This window comes from Neolamprologus multifasciatus, chromosome 16 (genome assembly GCF_963576455.1).
Source record: "Neolamprologus multifasciatus chromosome 16, fNeoMul1.2, whole genome shotgun sequence".
NCBI classification, from domain to species: Eukaryota; Metazoa; Chordata; class Actinopteri; order Cichliformes; family Cichlidae; genus Neolamprologus; species Neolamprologus multifasciatus.
In genome coordinates this window covers 35085326-35106262 of record NC_140454.1, presented here as the reverse complement: position 1 = coordinate 35106262, position 20937 = coordinate 35085326, and the positions used below count along the sequence as shown (strand labels likewise).

General features: G+C 44.9%; 1 protein-coding gene across 11 annotated transcripts in view; it reads left to right on the top strand.

Annotated features, from left to right (window-relative positions):
* LOC146501191 (titin-like) overlaps positions 1-20937 on the top strand; it is a 171660-nt gene that overhangs the window by 80265 nt on the left and 70458 nt on the right. For 6 of the 11 annotated variants that reach the window (XM_085135574.1, XM_085135577.1, XM_085135578.1 and 3 more), the window contains 43 exons: positions 151-420; positions 609-875; positions 960-1238; positions 1744-2152; positions 2429-2553; positions 2638-2904; positions 3162-3431; positions 3536-3835; positions 3932-4234; positions 4314-4501; positions 4596-4710; positions 4814-5101; positions 5265-5416; positions 6271-6418; positions 6523-6700; positions 6810-6931; positions 7583-7870; positions 8197-8493; positions 8584-8770; positions 8884-8999; positions 9127-9426; positions 9583-9882; positions 9988-10093; positions 10285-10481; positions 10633-10941; positions 11023-11301; positions 11531-11830; positions 12167-12469; positions 12566-13024; positions 13419-13721; positions 14871-15170; positions 15525-15643; positions 15770-15947; positions 16078-16362; positions 16568-16861; positions 16994-17293; positions 17810-17991; positions 18309-18438; positions 18585-18775; positions 19033-19462; positions 19786-20091; positions 20311-20492; positions 20704-20833. In XM_085135574.1, the coding sequence (XP_084991700.1) occupies positions 151-420; positions 609-875; positions 960-1238; positions 1744-2152; positions 2429-2553; positions 2638-2904; positions 3162-3431; positions 3536-3835; positions 3932-4234; positions 4314-4501; positions 4596-4710; positions 4814-5101; positions 5265-5416; positions 6271-6418; positions 6523-6700; positions 6810-6931; positions 7583-7870; positions 8197-8493; positions 8584-8770; positions 8884-8999; positions 9127-9426; positions 9583-9882; positions 9988-10093; positions 10285-10481; positions 10633-10941; positions 11023-11301; positions 11531-11830; positions 12167-12469; positions 12566-13024; positions 13419-13721; positions 14871-15170; positions 15525-15643; positions 15770-15947; positions 16078-16362; positions 16568-16861; positions 16994-17293; positions 17810-17991; positions 18309-18438; positions 18585-18775; positions 19033-19462; positions 19786-20091; positions 20311-20492; positions 20704-20833 (10452 nt within the window). The remainder of the gene's footprint in view (positions 1-150; positions 421-608; positions 876-959; positions 1239-1743; positions 2153-2428; positions 2554-2637; positions 2905-3161; positions 3432-3535; positions 3836-3931; positions 4235-4313; positions 4502-4595; positions 4711-4813; positions 5102-5264; positions 5417-6270; positions 6419-6522; positions 6701-6809; positions 6932-7582; positions 7871-8196; positions 8494-8583; positions 8771-8883; positions 9000-9126; positions 9427-9582; positions 9883-9987; positions 10094-10284; positions 10482-10632; positions 10942-11022; positions 11302-11530; positions 11831-12166; positions 12470-12565; positions 13025-13418; positions 13722-14870; positions 15171-15524; positions 15644-15769; positions 15948-16077; positions 16363-16567; positions 16862-16993; positions 17294-17809; positions 17992-18308; positions 18439-18584; positions 18776-19032; positions 19463-19785; positions 20092-20310; positions 20493-20703; positions 20834-20937) is intronic. The other 5 variants (XM_085135573.1, XM_085135571.1, XM_085135572.1 and 2 more) reach the window with 1 other exon arrangement.

Genomic DNA, 20937 nt, shown 5'->3' with positions numbered 1-20937 from the left:
CACTGGTGATGTTCAGCTTTCTGACCACTGCAGGAAATTTGTCTGCTGAAGAAATATTCTTGTAAAAACTATAAACATACGATTTTAGGCTTGAATTAATAGATGGATATTTCTCTGTGAATGAACTCCTGGTGCTCGTGTTTCCTTCAGAGGAGGCAGCCAGGTTTACAAAGAACCTGTCCAACGTGGAGGGAACAGAGACGAACACCGTGAAGATGATCTGCGAAGTGTCGAAGGCCGGCGCTGAGGTTACCTGGTATCGAGGGGACGAGGAGCTCCCAGAGGGAGGTCGCTACGAACAACAGACGGACGGACGCAAGAGGATCCTGATCATCCGGGACCTGAGGATGGAGGACGCTGGTGATTACAACTGCAGGCTGAGTCCCACCATCAGGACATCCGCCACGCTCAAACTCAACGGTAAAAAACGTCGCTTACTTTTTGATTTTATAGAAGAAACTGAAGTCACCAATTACCTACCCGAGCCATTATCTTTCTAAAGTATTTTCTTTGTAATGATTTCTAAAGCAATCTGAAGAGCAAAACAAAGAACTTGGAGAAATCCACGAATCCACCAAACCGTAACTCCGTCTTCTTCTCCTTCGCAGAGCTGGCAGCTGAGTTCATCGCCCGGCCTCAGAACCAGGAAGTGGTGGAGGGCGAGAAGGCAGAGTTCTCCTGCTCTGTCTCCAAAGACACCTACGAAGTAAAATGGTTCAGAGGAGACAAAGAGATAGAAGCTGGAGACAAGTACGGCATCATCAGTGAAGGAAAACGAAGAGCTCTTATTGTGAAAAGCTGTGAGCTGAAGGATGAGGGAGGCTACACTGCACACATTGGCACTGTTAAAGCCGTGGCAGATCTGCTGGTGATCGGTAAGACTCTTATTGTCTTTGTCATATATTATTACAGATTTCAGAACGCAGGTTTGGTTTTATTAAGTTTGAATTCTATTTTAGAAAAACTGAGGATCATAACTCCGATCAAAGACACCGAGGTGAAGGAGGGAGGCGAGATCGTGTTTAACTGCGAGACCAACACGGAAGGAGCGAAGGCCAAGTGGCTGAAGAATGAGGAGACCATTTTTGAGAGCAGCAAGTACATGATGGCGCAAAGGGACAACGTCTTCTCTCTGAGGATCAGAGACGCCCAGAAGGCTGATGAGGCCGTCTACACCGTCAGCCTGACCAATCACAGAGGAGAGCTCGCCAAGTGCACTGCCAGCGCTAAAGTGGCAGGTAAGTGGGCAGTAACAGTATCTGAGTGAAGTTACAGGCTGGATTTGACTCTTTAATGAAACCAGGGCCAGTTTCCTGAGTGCTGAGTGCTTTTTTAGTTGTTCTTGTGACTCTACTGTACACACAGCCTTATTTTATTATCTGTATATGGCTCACAGTAATGTTGAAACATATTCAGGAGTTTATACAACGGCTGTCTTCATTATGTTTAATATTATAGCATCTTTTTGGCAGGTCAGTGTCCTAAACCTGTTCTCAGTAATCGCAGACGTGACTCTGAAAGACAGATGGATGTGTCAGCTTTGTTATAAAGCAAAGAAAGCTGAAAGTCTGTGAAACTCAAATGATTCACTGTCATCTGAAGAATTCAGAATAACTGAAGTTCTGTTTCTTCCAAGAGTATCAGTACGTTTGATCTAAAGCAGCCGTTTCTTGCTCAGTGACTTTGTTGCACGTCCTCCTTTGTTTCTTTACGTTCACCCTGAAATCATTTGGTCCTCCACAGAGGAGAAACTGAGGTTCTTGGAGCCCATCGAGGACAATGAGACTCAGGAGAAGAAGACCATCAGCTTCGTCTGTAAGGTGAACAGGCCCGGGGCGACGGTGAGGTGGCTGAAGGCTGGTCAGGAGGTGACACTCAGCAAACGCATCGTCTACAGAGTCGATGGCCTGAAGCACAGCCTGACCATTAAGGACTGCATCATGGAAGACGAGGGCGAGTACACGGCCGTGGTCGGAGATGACAAATGTGCAGCTGAGCTGATCATTAGCGAGGCACCCACAGACTTCACGGCACAGCTCAAAGACCAGACCATTACGGAGTTCGAGGATGCAGAGTTCACTTGCAAGCTGAGCAAGGAGAAAGCTGCCGTCAAGTGGTACAGGGAAGGACGAGAGATTCGAGCGGGCCCCAGGTATGACAGATCTGCGTCTGCTGTTGTTTCGATCCAAAGGAACACAAATCAAATGCTAATCAACCAAGAAAATATTCAGAAAGTTAACATTTGGGACACGTGGTCATGACAGAGGATTAAAAGCCTGAAGCTTCTGGGACCTTGTGTTACCTTTGATTTAAAATAAAGTGCAGTGGTGTACAGAGGCAAAATTACACAACTGATGTTATGATCTAAGTCTTATAGCATCATATACATGACTGTACCAAGTTCCTGATGTTTGTTGTGTTTTTACAGATATCAAATGGAAAAAGAAGGAAAGACGTGCAGACTGATCATTAAGGTGTGCAGGCCTGATGACGAGTGTGAATACGCCTGTGGTGCGGATGAGAGGAGGACGAGAGCGAGGCTCTTTGTTGAAGGTGAGATGTTTGTTTCTGTTTGTCTTCAAAAGCAAAGATTTATTCGACGAATCTTCTCGTGAGATGTGTTTTTATGTGCCGCAGAGACCCCAGTGGAAATCGTCAGACCACCTCAGGACGTGTTCGAACCTCCAGGTTCAGACATCGTGTTTGAGGTGGAGCTCAACAAAGACAGGGTGGAGGTGAAGTGGATGAGGAACAACATGATCATCGTCCAGGGAGACAAATACCAGATGATCAGCGAGGGTAAAGTCCACAGACTGCAGGTCTGTGAAATTAGACCCAGAGATCAGGGAGAGTACAGGATCGTGGCCAAAGACAAGGATGCCCGAGCCAAGCTGGAGCTGGCAGGTGAGTCAGCATGAAAACAGGAAGTGAAACGCATTTCAAGAAATGTTAAAGAAATCACTGATTTAACAGACTTTTAGAAAGCTGTAAACAAACAAATCTTTTCTTGACGCTTTATGAAGCATCCAAGTTGTTTTGGGAAATTAGTTATAGATGCAAAGCATAACAAGCAGTTTAAGAGAACATTCACCAGTCTGGACTGCTCTGTGTTACGCAGGGCGAATTAAACAGTACAAAGTTCTCCTCTGTCTCTCCTGCAGCTGTTCCAAAGATTAAAACCACCGACCAGAACCTGGTGACAGATGCCGGTAAACCCTTTGTCATGACTGTGCCTTATGACGCGTACCCTCGTGCTGATGCCGAGTGGTTTTTCGAAGGCACCAGTCTTCCTGTCCAGAATATTGACACCTCTTTGGACAAGACCGAGTACCGCCTGAAGAGCCCTGCCAAGGAGGACCAGGGCCGGTACAAGGTGGTAATTAAGAACAAGCATGGTGAGGGTGAAGCCTTCATCAACCTGGATGTGATTGGTGAGTCTGGAGGGTAAATTAGAGTCATGTGATCAGATAACTGCTCAGTCCTCTGTCTGAGGATGTCACCAGAGTTTCTGAGTGTTGTCCTGGTGGTTTTCCAGATGTACCGGGACCCATCAAGAACCTGAGAGTGGTTGACACTGTTGATGGCGAGGTCAGTTTGGCCTGGGAGGAACCTGAGAATGACGGTGGCAGCAAGATTATCGCCTATGTTGTAGAAAGACGGGATGTGAAGCGCAAGACCTGGACTGTGGCTACAGACCGTGCTGACACTCCAGAGTACTGCGTCAGCGGCCTGCAGAAGGAATCCTTTTACCTCTTCAGAGTCTGTGCTCGAAACAGGGTTGGCAGCGGACCCACTGTTGCAACCGAAGATGCCGTCCAGGCCAAAAACAAGTTTGGTAAGCAACACCCCGAGATCCCCGCTCCACTACTCCTAACCACATCTCCACACTCGTCCTAATCATGTCCGTCGCTTTTTTGTTTCCTGACTTTAGATGTTCCAGATGCTCCTGAAAATGTTGCAGTAGAGTCAGTGAACAAGTTTGGTGCCACCATCAGTTGGGAGCCCCCCAAGTTTGACGGTGGCTCTGAGATCACTGCTTATGTGATTGAGCTCCGTGACAGAACATCTGTTAAGTGGGAGGCAGCCTTAGTCTGTGCTGCCGACGACCGCTTGGCTACGCTGAACGACGTGGTGGAGTACAAGGAGTACATCTTTAGAGTCCGAGCAGAGAACAAGGCTGGCATCGGCAGGCCCAGTGCTGCCACCAACCCCGTCAAGATCATGGATCCCATCGGTGAGCTCACTTTCAATGTTTCTAAATCCTGTGTAGAAATATCAAACAGTCTGATTTTGCTCATGTCTTGTGCCCACAGAGAGGCCGAGCCCACCTCTGAACCTGAACTTTAGTGACCAAATCAAGACGGCAGTCACGTTGACCTGGGAGACGCCCATAAACAACGGTGGCAGCATGATTACAGGATACATCATTGAGAAATGTGAGGACGGCTCTGACAAGTGGCTCCGCTGCAACGCCAGACTGTGTCCTGACCTCTCCTACCGGGTATGCAGCCAACCTGAAGAGTCTGCCTTTATTCTGATTTAACCTCAGCGCAGTTACATTTTTCTTCCTGGTCTGGATTTGTTGTTTTCTTCAGGTGTCTGGACTAAAACCTGGTCAGAAGTACCTCTACAGAGTTTGCGCTGAGAATGCCGCTGGTGTCTCCGATCCAGCCGAGCAGCTGGGGCCACTGCTTGCCGACGATCCTCATGGTGCGTGCAACAAGCATAAACTCAACCAACCACTTCTTTATAAATCCAAGTAGTGCACTGGATGGCAGTGTGCTTTCACAACCAAATGTTTCTCTCTTTGCAGTTGGTCCAACCTTTGATCTGAGTGGCTTCAGGAAAGGCCTGGAGGTGATTGTTCCTCAGCCTCTAACAATTAGAGTTCCCATTACTGGATACCCAACCCCTGTGGCCAAGTGGACCTTTGGCGAGAAGGAGCTGACCCCAGCAGATGAGCGTGTCTCCATGGTGACGAAGCCTACGTACACGGAACTGACGATATCTCCTAGTGTTCGTCCAGACAAAGGCATCTACACCCTGCAGCTGGAGAACGACGTATCCTCTGTCTCTGGAGATATTGATGTCAACGTCATCGGTGAGAACTCATGACCATGTCATCAAGTTTAGCAATGATGGTGGTTATTTTAATAGACAGCTCATTTTATTGTGGTGCAGAGACGTCTGTTACCCCCAAATCATCTAGAAACAAACCCAAACGAAGAAAACTGATGGAAGTCTTTTTCATCTTATTTTCCCAGCATGCCCCAGTGCTCCGAAGGACTTCAAAGTGGCTGAAGTGACCCGTCACCATGTCCACTTGATGTGGGAGGCACCTGAACACGATGGAGGAAGTCCAGTGACACACTATCAGATTGAGAAGAGAGAAGTTTCTCGCAAGACATGGGCCAAGGTACTTCCAGCTCATTTCAGTAATGTCATCTTTGCGCTGTACGTAAAATATTTCAGCTCATCACAAAATGTAAACTGAGTGAATTACCTGGTTTTGTGTGAAAAAGTAACCGCCTTCTAAAAATAATACATGAATGTGCAGCTCCTCTAAAAGTTTTAGAGGTTTACAGATGGCACAAAATGCAGCTGCTTGCATTTTAACTAAAACTGGAACATTTGAGCAGATTCGAGCAGATTCTAAGGTCCTGCTGCTCACCTACGAGGCTTTCACTGGTTTGGCACCTTCATACCTCTCTGATCTTTTGCACCTTTGTGTTTCATCTCGTGCGCTCCGATCTCAGGACTCTGGCCTTCCAAAGGTTCCTAGAGCCAGAAAAAAGACAGTTGGGAAGCTTTTTCTTTTCGTGCCCCATTTTTGTTGAACAACCTCCCTGAAGATGTTAGGCAGGCTGCTCTGTGGAGGGTTTTAAAGCTAAGTTGAAAGACACACTTGTTCAGCCTATCCTACAGGTCTTAATTCTTTGCCTATTAGTTTTTAAATGTTTATCGTTTTTAACTCTTATTATGTTTTTAACTTGTGTTGCTATGTATCACTTTTATTTATTTATCTCTTTATTTTCCAATCGCTGTACAGCACTTTGTTTGAAAGCGCTTTATAAATAAAGTTATTGTTATTGTTAGCAGCAGTGTTATTAGGTTTCAGGGCCTGGCTCAAACACGGCACGTGACATGTTGGCTGTTTTATATTTAAAAACAGAAAACATCACTTCCACAGTGTGAAATAATGTTCACAGATCCAGAAGTCTACCCAGGTCTGAGTTTATTTGCTCAGCAGTGACGGTGACATTTTTCCAGGTGGCTGCTGGCGTCCTTGACCTGGAGCACACGGTAACAGACGTGATTGAAGGAAAGGAGTATCTGTTCAGCGTCTCTGCATGCAACAAGTGTGGACCTGGAGAGCCAGCCTACATCGATGAGCCCATCAATGTCTCTTCTCCTGCAAGTGAGTGTTTTTACACTTCATGTGAAATTAACTGTCTTTCAGTGGAGAAACTGACAGATAACTAGAATCTCACCTGTTTGACATTCATGTATTTTCGCCTGCAGCTGTACCTGATCCACCTGAGAACCTTAAGTGGCGCGATAAGAGTGCCAAGTCCATTTTCCTGTCCTGGGAGCCTCCAAAATACGATGGTGGTGCCTATATTAAAGGCTACGTGGTGGACAAGTGCCAGCGTGGTACAGACAAGTGGGAACCCTGCGGTGATCCCATCCCTGAACTCAAGTAAGACTTAAGAACTTGTAACTGCCGGTTACGTTTTTGGGCCACACGTTATTAGTGTCCTGTCTTTATTTTGGTACAGCTGGATATATTATATGATTTGAACTCACAGGTTCCAGGTTACCGGCCTGGTCGAGGGCCAGTGGTACGCCTACAGAGTCAGAGCTTTTAACAAGCTGGGAGCCAGCCGACCTTGCAGGGCTACCGATGAGATCCAAGCTGTGGACGCTAAGGGTAGGACGGGTTGTGCTCTTCCAGACAGTCACATGACGCTGTAGCCACATACTGCACAAAAAGTGCAGCAGTATAATTTATTTTTGTAATGGATTCTGCAGACTCACTCAGAAATGTGCAGCATCTCTGTGGTACAGGAGCAAATCTTTCTTATGACTAATAAAAGAATAAGTGAGAATGTATGGATTTTAAGGATATTACCATCAAGGTTTCAGGCATAGTTGTGATAATATAATATAAGATACATTTCATTTCTCCAAAACTAATTGGCTTAAATAAGCAAAATTATATAGTTCAGTCAAATAAAATGCAGTATGGCATATATCTGCTGAGAATAGAGTGGCCTTATTGTCACTATACAGTGACACAGTTTTGCAGCACTATATACACATGAACAGTATTTAGAAAAAAGGAAAAAATATATATATTTAATGTACAAATATACAAATCTGGGGAAAAAAGGAATTAAATACATAAATGAATGGTGTTATGTATTTACAGTTTGGGTTATTGCATATAAAATTAAATATTGGACAGTTGTGAGTTATTGAGGGGAAACTGAAATTAACATATATTTATATAAGCACAAATTGAAATGAAACACGGTAATGAGGTTGGGACTACTGTGACTATGTTTAAAAATTCCTACAGAACCTCCTGAGATCCAGCTCGATGTGAAGCTGCTGGCTGGTTTAACCACCAGAGCTGGCAGCAAGATTGAGCTTCCTGCAGATGTGAAAGGGAAGCCCGATCCCCGGGTGAAGTGGACCAAAGCAGACGTGGTCCTGCGGGCTGATGACCGCATTGCCATCGACACCCAGCCAGGACACTCGAAGGTTTCCATTGACAAAACCACCAGAGGAGACACCGCCACCTACATCATTGAGGCAGTCAATGCCTGTGGACGAGCCACTGCCACTATTGATGTCAACATCCTGGGTACAAAAGCTGATTTCTTATGGTAGAAGACAAAAGATAGCTGTGATGGCAATGAAAACATGAAAGTAAACTTCCTTTACTGTAGAAATCCTATAGTTCCTTACAGCTACAGGATTTTCATGCTACCTTTAGGTTAGTCAGAAAATGGGAAAAGCATCACTTTTTTTGATTAAAGATATGAAAATAATCTTAGCATAACATACTGGACAGACCATTTTATAGGGTTATCCTATATCGCCGAGCCTGCTAAGGAGTTGTGGCACCTCCAGATGTCTTGCATTACCATTATCTTGGTTATAATTTTAATTTTGGCCCCTCCTCTTTAGATAAACCGGGCCCTCCAGCTGCTTTAGATATCTCTGAAATCACCAACGAATCCTGCGTCCTGGCCTGGAACCCTCCCAGAGATGATGGTGGGTCTCCCATCACCAACTACATTGTGGAAAGTCGTCAGACTGACAAGGAGGAGTGGGTCAAGCTGTCAGCCACGGTGAAGCACACCACCTTCAAGGCCACCAAGCTCACAGCATTGAAAGAGTACATTTTCAGGGTCAGTGCTGAGAACCAGTATGGCATTGGTGAACCTGCAGAGCATGTGCCAATCACTGCCAAGTATTCCTTCGGTACGTTGTTTTAACCTACTCTCCGGTGATTTGTTTCCAGCCTGTGCAGGTGAACCGTAGATAAATCCTCTTATTTTTCATCTGTTTCAGATCCTCCGGGTCCTCCAACCAGAATCACTCCCTCTGACATCGCCAAGGACGCTGTCACTCTGACCTGGTTAGAGCCTGACGAGGATGGCGGTAGCCCCATCACTGGATACTGGATTGAGAAGTTAGATCCGGAGAGTGACAAGTGGATCAGGTGTAACAAACTGCCCATCACGGACGCAACATTCAGGTAACTAAGTACCTGAAGGTACAAGTGACAGGAGTGATGGTGAAGGTTCTTCAGCTAACAGTGTGGACCATTTTTTTGTCAAGTATGTTTCTAACTTTGAATTTTGGCTGCAGGGTAAAGGGTCTCACCGCCAAGAAGAAGTACCGCTTCCGTGTTCTGGCTGAAAATCTAGCTGGACCTGGAAACCCAAGTGCAGAGACGGATCCCATCCTCATCAAAGATCCTATTGGTATGTCACATGTCAGTCAATCTACTTAGTCTGAGTCAGATGTTGTGGTATCAAGATTATAATTTCCTTATTGCAAAGCACAGCACAAAGATCAGGAAATAAAAGTATCCATATAACTCTTCTTCAGATCCTCCATGGGCTCCTGGTAAACCTGTCATCAGGGACATTGCCAAGACCTCAGCCCTGTTAGGATGGACTCGTCCAGAGCACGATGGTGGGGCTAAGATTGAAGGCTACATCATTGAGTTCCAGAAGGCTGGAAGCGAGGAATGGATCAAGATTGCAGAGGATGTTCCTCAGACTGAGCATCAGCTGAAGGGCCTAATAGAAAAGCAAGAATACTCTTTCAGAGTCAGGGCCGTCAATAAGGCTGGCGAGAGCGAACCCAGTGAGCCCAGCGACCCCGTGGTCTGCAAGGAGAGACTCTGTAAGTTGATACCAGTGTGAGCAGTGAGCAGAAAATGACTTCTGTAGAGGTTATAGACTATAAAATATAAGCTATCAAGAGTTGTTTTCATTTGGAAAACCATACGACCTTGAATTAAATTTTTTAAAGTAAAAGTCTTTGTGTTTGCTTCAATAGATCCTCCATCAGCTCCTCAGTGGCTGGAGGTGGCGAACATCACCAAAATTAACGCAGACCTAAAGTGGCAGCCTCCCAGCAGTGATGGCGGCTCACCCATCACCAACTACGTGGTTGAAAAGAGGGACGTGAGGCGGAAGGCGTGGCAGACTGTCGATACCACCGTCAAGGAACAGAAGTATACGGTTACCCCTCTCAACGAAGGATCGCTGTATGTGTTCCGGGTTGCTGCAGAGAATGCTGTTGGGATGGGTGAATTTTGCGAGCTGGAGGATGCCGTTCTTGCCAAGGACACTTTTAGTGAGTTTTTTAAGTCAGCATTGGTCTTCCCCTTTTAATTTACTTCTTTGTGAAACCCAAGGAACCACTATCTCTACGTGTTAATGCTTTTCACTTTTTCTCCAGCAACTCCTGGACCTCCTTATGCACTGACAGTGGTGGAAGTCACCAAGAGACATGTGGAGCTGAAGTGGGAACCTCCCAATAGCGATGGTGGAAGACCAATAACAAAGTAAGACAAACTGCTGTAAAGCCATTCAGACGAGAACAATTATAGGACACTTTTTGGTGGGTTTTTTCCATAAAGCAGCGACTTTCTTAGCATTCAGGCTTTCAGTAAGAGAACTCAAAACTGAGACAAAAGACGTGGTTTATCTCATACTGTTCCAGAGCTGTACTTGACAAACACCATCTGCCTAACAGGTATGTGATTGAGAAGAAAGAAAAGGTGGGAACTCGCTGGCTGAAGTGCTGCAAAACTCCGGACAGAAAGACTCAGTTCAAGGTAACGGATGTTGATGAAGGTTCAGAAGTGCAGTTCCAGGTCAGAGCTGAGAACGAGGCTGGAGTTGGAGATCCAAGTGAACCCACCATGATTCTCACCATTGAAGATGCAACCAGTAAGATACTTTTAACTGTATTTCTTTATTCTTTTGGTGCACAGTGTATTTAAGCAGGGATATCCCCCAAAATAACCCCAACAATAATAAAATAAGACAAAAAGTTGTTGACTTTCTGCAGATAAATGCATGAAACCTGCTTCCTCTCCAGGTGCACCATCACCTCCACTTGAAGTGGTCATCCCTGATGCCAGCAGGGAGCACATCAATGTCACCTGGAAGCCTCCAGTCAAGGACGGGGGTTGTCCTGTCACTGGGTACCATGTGGAGGTGGCAGAAGCCCGTCCAGAGCTAAAGTGGCTCAGGGTCAACAGCAGACCCATCAAGGAGCTAAAGTTCAGGATAGATGATGGAATCAAACCTGAGAAAAAGTATGTCATTAGGGTTCGGGCCATCAACTCTGTCGGAGTCAGTGATCCCTCTGATGTCTCTGATAAGGTCGCCACCAAAGATCCTGACTGTAAGCAAGAACTTCAGAAGAAGTGAACTTAAAGCACCGATAATACAAATGTAAGTAATAATCCTGTGTTCTTCTCACAAGGTGCTCCAACCATGGATTTGGAAGCAAAGGACGTGATAGTGGTTGAAGGTGAGAAGCTGCACCTGAATGTTCCCTACAGGGCAATCCCCACGCCCAAGATGGTTTGGCAGAAGGACACTGTGGAGTGCAAGGCCGGTGACCGGCTCTCCCTGACAGTGGAGATGAACAGCGGCCACCTGGAGCTGCTCAAGTGCACCCGCGATGATGCTGGCGCCTATGCCATCACTCTGGAAAACAGTCTGGGAACTGCCACTGGAACCGTCAATGTCAAAGTCATCGGTAAGGCGATTCGATGCTTCGGACATATAACGCTGTTAATATGCCGTTCAGCGATGGTGTCCTCTTTAAACCAAATTTAAAGTTTACCACCAACAATTTCCAAGTTTGGATTTAGATCCATTCTTAGTCTAAAAGTCCTCGAGCAGACTCACTATTTCTTTTTTAATCAGACACAGACACTCTGCAGTAATCCTCTTAAACTGTTTTGCTTCTTTCCCAAACCGTGTAGGACTCCCTGGTCAGTGTAAAACTATCACCTCCAGTGACGTCACCAAGAACAGCTGCAAGGTCAGCTGGGAAGCTCCAGAGGATGATGGCGGCACCCCCATTGTCAGCTATACCCTGGAGCGCCGTGAAGCATCCAAAAAGACTTACATGCCCGTTATGTCGGGAGAAAATGTCCTAACAAGTACTGTCAAAGATCTCTTTGTCAACTGTGAGTACTTCTTCAGGGTGAAAGCTGTCAACGAGGTCGGAGCGGGAGAATATCTGGAGTTACAAAACCCGGTCATTATAGAGGAAATAAAACGTAAGTTTCATTTTATGTTCAACAACTGAAATCTGTTTTATTGCTTTGAGCATTAACATTACCATTTCAGATAAAGTTTAGTCTGAAAAAGCACATAAATACTCTCCAAAGTATGCTGCAAGGGAAAAGAACATTGGAATGGACTGAAAATGAAATGATCTTCATAAACTGTCCCATCAATACAAAAATGAGGACCGATTTAGTCAGGTGATTCTGATACAGGACAACTGACAGGGGGTCCAAGCAGATCAAGTGTAACTCCTAAAATATGAGGCATAAACAACTGGAACATCATAACATCAGACATTGACTCTGTTGTTAATATTGATTGCACAGAGAAACCAGACCCACCCATCCAAGTGGAGGCTCACGACCCAACGTCCAAGTCCATCACGGTCACCTGGAAGGCTCCAGACTACGATGGCGGCTGTCCCATCCAGGGCTACATCATAGAGAAGATCGAGAAGGACGGCGACCGCTACGAGAGGATCACACCAAGCCTGGTTCCTGGTTTCTCCTACGTGGTGATGGGCTTAAAGGAGGACATGGAGTACCAGTTCAGGGTCAGAGCTGAGAATGCTGCCGGAGTCAGCGAGCCGTCACGCAGCTCACAGCCCATCAAGGCTGCAGACCCTGTTGGTGTGTGAAAGTCAGATGCGCTAACATCAGTAACTGTCACAAGTAAATGTGTATTTATGTTAGAGCTAACATGTCAAAATCGTTCATTCCTTGCAGAAAAACCCAAGGTCACCCTGCACGCCCGTGTTCAATCTGGGCTCTGCATCAAGAAAGGTGAGGAGATCTGCATTGACGCCTACATCTCTGGCTCCCCATATCCCAAAATCTCCTGGCTGAGAAATGATGAGGATGTCACCAAAGAGCCCACCAAGAAGTTAATTCCTGTTATCAAGAAGAGGAAGAAGACCAAAGCCAAGGTTTGTGTCTTCACTGAGACATCTGAAAGTCTTGAATGTTTCAAGTGTTTCAACCTTTCTGATTTCTTGCTGCAGGTTCCAGAACCAGAGGAGGAGTTTGTGACTCCCCTGCGTGAGCGTCTGGGTATAGACCAGACCAAGAAGGGACAATCTGCAATGATGATCCGTGATGCCGTCAGAACCGATCACGGCAACTTCACTATCAAGGTGGAAAACACACATGGTGTTGCCACCGCTTCCTGCGTCGTCAACGTCCTAGGTAATAAAGTTTACCGATTAACTGGAGGCCACATGATTATATTTCATAACTGGTATATTCACACAATTAAAAGCGTCTTTGAGCTTCTCATTATATGCAAGGAATCACAACAGATCCACATATTTAATTTTGACACAGTGTTTCTGACATAAGCCTACCTGGGATTCTTTCTTCTCCCAAGTTTGATTCAGAAATTGAGTTCAGTTCAGAACCAATTCTTAACAACAGTCGGCTCAAACCACTTTTCAGGTCGGGAGTGCAATATCAAAGAGAAAACCTCAACAATCTCGATTAGGCAAACATGTTTACTACAGAGCCGCTAGCAGAGTTAAACAATTATTCATTTCCAAAATGCGTTGAGATTAAACATGGGCTTGACTGTCTTGTATTGCAGACAAACCTGGTGCTCCGATTAACGTCACCTTTGATGAGATCAGGAACACGTCGGTCATCTGTAACTGGGAGCCTCCTGGGGATGATGGTGGCAGCGAGATCCTGAACTACATCCTGGAGAAGAAAGACAACAAGAAGGACGAGACTGGCTGGATCACCGTCACTTCCACCCTGAAGGGCACCAGCTGCCCCGTCTCCAAGCTCATCGAAGGGAAGGAGTACATCTTCAGAGTCACTGCTGAAAACAAGTATGGCTGTGGTCCACCGTGCATCTCCGAACCACTCGTCGCCAAGAACCAGTTCAGTGAGTAAAAGCATAAAAATAATAAAGACTGTAATGACTGATAACAATCAGCTGTAAAAAAACAAACAAACTTCAAAAGTAATTATACCTTTTTTTAATGTAATTTAGTGGTAATTTAACGGTGTCACAATAATGTATTTTGGATTTTAAAAATATAAAAAATACACAAATTTCTTAAAGTTTATTCTTTATATTTTGTAAGAATAATTTGCATTTATTAACAGATGCAAAAATGTCTATTTCTTTAAAACATGTTCTATGTCACATATGAAAATAAGCATCTATGCAGTATGTAAATAAAATCAGTGTGTTATTTATAAATCTGTTTAGCTTTTATTTTTAATTATTTCATGTATTCAACATTTTGTGCTTTCAATTATAAGTAATTTTTTCCGTTCTGCAAAAGTTGATTCTGTTCATCAGGATGTTTTCAGTGGGAGAAACGTTTCGTCATCATCAGGTGACGTCTTCAGTCTCAGCTGCAGGTTTCAATCTTATCAACAGTACATTTGCATAATGACTGAAACCAGCCCACTGGAGGAACAATGGGCTGGGAGGTCAGTTCCTTCATCATTAATATGCAAATTCTCATGACCATTGATCAACAACCACTGATCAATGGCCATGAGTCCCATTCACAGAGAGTTGGGGAATGGCTGCAATCACAAAGTGGTGCTGGTTTCAGTCATTGTACAAATGTGCTGTTCATAAGGTTGGAGACCTCAGGTCACCTGATGATGATGAAACGTTTCTCGCACTGAAAACATCCAGGTGAACAGAATCAACCTGTTGGGATTTACTAGCTGGATGACTGAGCGTGCATCCAGACAATATTTCACATTATCCATTTTTAAATACTAAAAGTTAAATACATCCTTAAAATACTCATTAATTCAATTTTTAATCATCAATTACATGTTATAGTGAAGTTAAAAAATATGGAAACAATTTAACATGATTGACATAAACTGACTTTTAGTTTCTGTTAAAACAAATGATTTGTTAAAGCAGTTGTTTTTCTTTATACAACCAGCAACATTATGGCTCAACCTTACAGCCATATTGTGAAGGTAACAATGAAGACATCGCTTCCCTGTGTTCGTCAAGACCGTTAAATATAAAGTCACCTATATTCTCCTTTGTGCTCAGGTCCTCCTGATGCTCCCAACACTCCCAGAGTCCACGAGGTGACGGCCAGCACCGCGCACATCTCCTGGCATGAGCCAAAGGACAATGGAAGCCCGATCCTGGGTTACTGGATCGAGAGGAAGGAGGTGAACAGCAAACACTGGACCAGAGTCAACCGAGCCCTCCTCAACTCTCTCGAGGTGAAGGTGACTGGCCTGATGGAGGGCTTGACCTACATCTTCAGGGTCTGTGCTGAGAATCTGGCTGGCCCCGGGCCCTTCAGTGATCCAACCGATCGCATTGTCGCGATGGATGAAATCCGTGAGTGCAGTACCAACAGAGAACTTCAAAGAGAAAGCTCACATTTTCTCAAGTGTAGCATCAGATTTTTTGGTTTGATCTGCTTCTTTCTAGTCATCACACCTGAGATGAGTAAAGTTATCAGTCATATTCTTATGACTGATAAAGATGTTTCAAAAGTTGTCCTGCAAACTTTATTAAATCTTCAAAATCTTCATCGACAAGAAATTATTTTAGTCTTTTTAATTATCAAAATTATGAATGACACATTTCTCATAAATAGAAAAAACTGCATATATGCTGCTGAAGGAAGAACTTGATTGTGTAACAGTAAAGACCAAGTGCAGCCTATCATTGTTCCACTCTTCCACTCAGTGCCTCCTGGTCCACCAATTCCATGGATCGTGGACACCGGGAAGGACTCTGTGGTTGTGGCGTGGAAGCCCCCGCTGTACAATGGTGGTGGCGACATCCTGGGATACCACGTTGAGAAGGTCTGAAAAACTCAATGAAGTAACCTCCCTGAATTCCACGTTTAATAATCAGTAAATCTCCGACTGTGGGTCTTTCTTAAGAATCATGGATGTGGACGTGGTCAAACTCTTGTGCTCTTGTCACAGGTTCTGACCGGAGAGAAAGACTGGAGCCGCAGCACCGAGTTCAGGTGTAAAGAGCTGACGTACACTGTGACCGGCCTCACTGAGGGAGCAGATTATTATATCCGGGTTCTTGCAATCAATGACGCAGGCCCAGGAGCTCCTGGTGTTACTGAGCCCGTTACCGTCAAAGAGCCCCAAGGTACCAGAAGTTCTATTGCAGGGGCAGGACGCACTTTTACATGTGCATTTTTAATGTGGGACAGTGTTTATAACTGTGCCTCACAAAACAGATGGCTTTCCAGTTCTGATTAACGGCTTGTGTCCTGCAGAATCTCCTGTTGTGGATTTCGATGACTCTGTGAAGAACGGCGTCATGATTAGGGCTGGCGAGTCTCTGAGGCTTCCTGCTGTGGTCCGTGGTCGACCCCAGCCGGAGGTAAAATGGGCCAAAGATGAGGCTGAAATCGACAAAGAGAGGATGATTGTGGAGACCGTGGGGAAGAACAGTACGTTGTTCATCAAGAAGGCTGTGAGGGCAGATCACGGGAAGTACCAGATCACCGGCACCAACAGCAGCGGGAGCAAGACCGCCGAGACAAGAGTGGATGTTATGGGTTCGTGTTACATAAATTCAGTCATTTTAGGACTAATAAACTCGCTTTTTGAACACAAATGTGCATTTTCTTCTTTTGCAATCCAGAAGCACGTTGTGGTCTTTGAAGGGAACGATAGAACCGACTTCAGATCAGACTTTACTGTTGAAATCTAAATTATGTGATAAAAACTGTTTTGTTCACATATTTTTACTGGTTCCTGCAGATGTTCCCGGGCCGGTGGTTGACTTGAAGACTGTTACAGTTACCAAGAAGAACATCGTCCTCACCTGGTCTGACCCCGTGGATAATGGTGGCAGCGATATCATTGGTTATGAGGTGCTGAAGAAGGATGCCAATATGAAGCTCTTCCGCCAGCCCATTGAGACTGCATCCTGCAAGTGTGATGTCCAAGGCCTGCTGGCTGGCGAGCAGTATGATTTCAGAGTCATTGCCAGGAACAAGTATGGTGATGGACTTCCAGCAGACCTGGGTCCCATCTTAGCTGAGGATCCAAAAGGTGAGCTTACCAAATATGTCTTGATGCTGCTGCAGCTCACACTTTAGGGCATTAATTAAGCCTGATGAAAAATTCAGTGGCCTGATGATCCAATTTTTTCAGTGATGGCTAAATTCTTTCAAAATGTTGCAGGTACACCATCTGCCCCAGAGAAACTGCACTACACCAACAGAAGCAAGAACACCATCACTCTGGCCTGGCAGCCTCCTCGCACTGATGGCGGCAGCCCCATCGGAGGATACTATGTGGAGAAGATGAGGTCTGACAGCACCGAGTTTGAAGTGGCCAACCGCAAGATCTTCCCTGAGTGCTGTGGAACCATTGAGAACCTGTCGGAGGACCAGGAGTATGACTTCCGTGTCAAAGCCGTGAACGAGGTTGGAGAAGGAGATCCATCCAAAAAAATCACCGTCAACATCCAGGATGATGAGAGTATGTTCAAAGTCTTAAGGCCCTATCACATTCACATACCTTGGCAAAACCAATAGAAATAAAGCGTATAGCTGCGCAAAGTTCAACCACAATATGAAGGAAAAGATTCTGTGCGTGTTTCGAGCCTTTAAGCCTTCAACAGCTCTGCGGACCTCAGGAGGAAAGCAGTGCTGTGGAAAGGACACACTCTTCACTAGTCGGGATAGTTACAAAGCTTTCTTCTTTATGAATAAGTGATACATGTTTTATGAGCATAATACAACACGAACTCTCGTAGAGGATATCAAATCAACGAGATGTTTTGAAATGATAAGCAGGCACGTTTATACACGTAGAGCAGCTGCAAAAAACAGACTTCCAAGCAGAGGCCCCACACATTTTGGGCCCTTGGCTTTAGTTAGCAGTCAGTGCAACACATGCCATGTCTGATGTGAAAGGGCCTAAAGGTTGTGATGATGCTTTACTTTGTCAGGCTGATAAAGATTTGACACAATTTCCCAATTTTGTTGGCCAAAGTTGCTCCCAGCATTACAATCTTGAAATTCATCAAGAGCAACGCCATCAATGTGAGGAAAGGCGCCGCCATCGACATCCCAGCAGAAGTGAGGGGACTTCCTCTGCCGACACTGCAGTGGATGAAGGATGACGTCGTGATCGAGAAGACCGATGAGGAGAAGATGACGATGGAGACTGAGGAGGTCAGAACTGGTTTTAATTTTATGGTATTCGGTGGAGCTACTGGTTTCACAGGAAGAAGTTCCCAGATTTATTTACTTATTCATGTTTTTGTCTGACGAATGGATTTAAGCCACACTGTTGTTCATTTATATCTATCTGTCATGTAATTTGGTTGAATGTTGGAGCAATGGAGAACATTTTTTACTGTTTCATCATTGGCACAGTTAATATAAAAGCAAAATCCTGCTTTACAGAGGATGAACTGATCTCTGACCCTTCGCACTCTGGATTTTAGAAATAGTTAAATCCTCAACAAGTGAAGTTGTTTTATCTTCAGGTGGACCGGACAACCATAAGGACGAAGATTGCCATCCCAGAAACCATGAGGCAGGACAAAGGCAGCTACAAGCTGGTTGCTGAAAACTGCTACGGGAAAGCTCAGCAGGTCATCAAAGTCGAGATCCTCGGTAAAACCTAAAATTTTGTGTAATTTTAATGGCTTGTGTTTAACACGGCATCTTTTTCAATGTTTCACGTTAAATATGCAGTATTTAAACATTATTTTTCATCCCGAATTGCTGAGCTGTACATGAATTTAACTCTGCATTTTCAGACCGTCCTCTTCCTCCACGGAACATCGTGGTCTCAGACATCAAAGCAGACTCGTGCTACCTGACCTGGGACGCTCCAGAAGACAATGGAGGAAGCGAGATCACTAACTACATTGTTGAGCGCAGAGATGCAAGCAAGAAGAAGTCTGACTTTGATGTTCTGACCATCAACCTCGTTGACAGGAGATATGGGGTAAGACTTGGCTGCAGAGCATGGATGCTACACAGACTTATTCAAAAGGAATAATAATGAATCATTTTGTTGTATTAACGATAAAAGCAGTTTGTCTACAGACAAACACACAAGTCAAAACATTAAAAACTATTTCAGTAATCAAATAAGAAACGTTTCTGTTTGTTTTTATTAGAAATGTTATTATTATCACAATCGTCCTCCACAAACAGCTATTCGTCCTTAATGCCTTAATAAAATGTGTCCTGCTTCTTCAGGTGTACAAACTGGACTTGAATGGTAGCTACCAGTTCAGGATCAAAGCTGAAAACAAATATGGCGTCAGTGATGGCTGCGACTCAGAGAAAGTCCAGCTGCGGGATCCATTTGGTCTTCCTGGACCTCCACGTAATCCAAAAATTATTGCTGCTACAGCGACCACAATGACCGTGACCTGGGATCCCCCTCTGGACAACGGTGGTTCAACCATCCAGGGATATTGGCTGGAGAAGAGGGAACGTGGTGCTGTGTACTGGGGTCGTGTCAACCGAGCTCCAGTCACCAAACCGGCAGTGAAAGGCCTGCAGTACACCGTGCTGAAGCTCATAGAAGGAACAGAGTACAAATTCAGGATTTCAGCCAGCAATGCTGCTGGTGTTGGACCGCCCAGCGAGGCCACAGAGTGCCGCTTTGCTGTGGATCCATGCAGTAAGTGACCCCAGACCAGCTCTGTTAATCCATGATTCAGATTTAGACTGGAAGACAGAGATTTGGATAAAAACACTGCTTTAAATTTTTGAGGGTTTTTTTTTAGCTCTAATTTAGATGATGAGTAAAACCAAAGTTCGCTTTTCATTCTGTAATAACGACGGCAGACACACCAACAGCTAAAATCTCCAAAACTAGGTAACTCACACGAAACCATTCTAGGTGATAGACAGCACTTCAGCTTCAAAATGTGCACATTGGATTATTAGGTAAAATAAAAGAGTCAAGTTAGACAGCCTGACCCCTCCCTTCTACTTCCTTAGACCCCCCAAGCATACCTGGAAATCCTGAAATTAAAGACAAGACCAAGAACAGCGTCACTCTAAGCTGGACCCCACCGGACAAAGATGGCGGGAGCCCAATCAAGGGTTACATTATTGAGGTTCATGAGGAGGGCTCTCCTGATTGGAGGAGAGTGAATCCTGCTGATAAGCTCCACCCCTCCACTGAAATCACTGTACCTGACCTGAAGGAAGGCAAGAAGTGCAAGTTCAGGATTTACGCGGTGAACTCTGCTGGAAACTCAGAGCCGGCTAGGACTGGTGACATCCTGGTCCAGGACATCCTGAGTAAGAGATACAAACACAGATAAGAACCTCTGTTTAATACACACCTGGACATAACAGACATGGTTTCACTTTCACCAGAGTTTTAATATTCTCGTTCTGATTTGTGCAGCATAATTCAATACCGATTTAAAAGCAAAGCTTACATTAAGGACAGGATCAAACAGTGTGTGTCATGAACTCAAGGAAGGCATTTTTTCCTCCGATGTTTTTTCTCTCCAGTTGAGCCAACGGTGACTCTCGATGTGACTGCTCGCGACCTGCTAAACTGTAGAGCAGGAACGACCATTAAGATTCTTGCCACCATCACCGGCCGACCTGTCCCCAAAGTCACCTGGACTTTCGATGGGACGGCTGAGACTGAGAAAAAGAACGAGCTACACACTCTGCCAATTGACTCAGAGGTCAGACGTCCACATATTCTTTCCAAATGACATATTTTAATATTTTAAAGTATATTCAACTCATTCCTCTAAAGAAGGGTTTGAAAGATTATTCAGCCCTGATAATCTTAGAAGACAAAACGTTGACTGTTTTTATGGTTTGCAATCTGAATTATGGCTCAGCCCAGTTAGTGCTGAATGTGTTAAGGAGAGGGTGAAATTCTTGTCGCAGATCCACTCCACCGACACAACCTCAGTGATTGTGATCCCAGCCTGCAAACTCAACCACAGTGGCAGATACATCATCAACGCAGAGAGCCCTGCTGGACACAGAGTGGTCAAAGTCAGAGTCAACGTCCTCGGTAAGGCTTTTCAGACTGACGCACCGGGCAGGGTGCTACAAAGTGTGTAATGACTGCAATAGAAGTAAATATACAAATTAAAGAAGGATATGTTAATTAAGTTA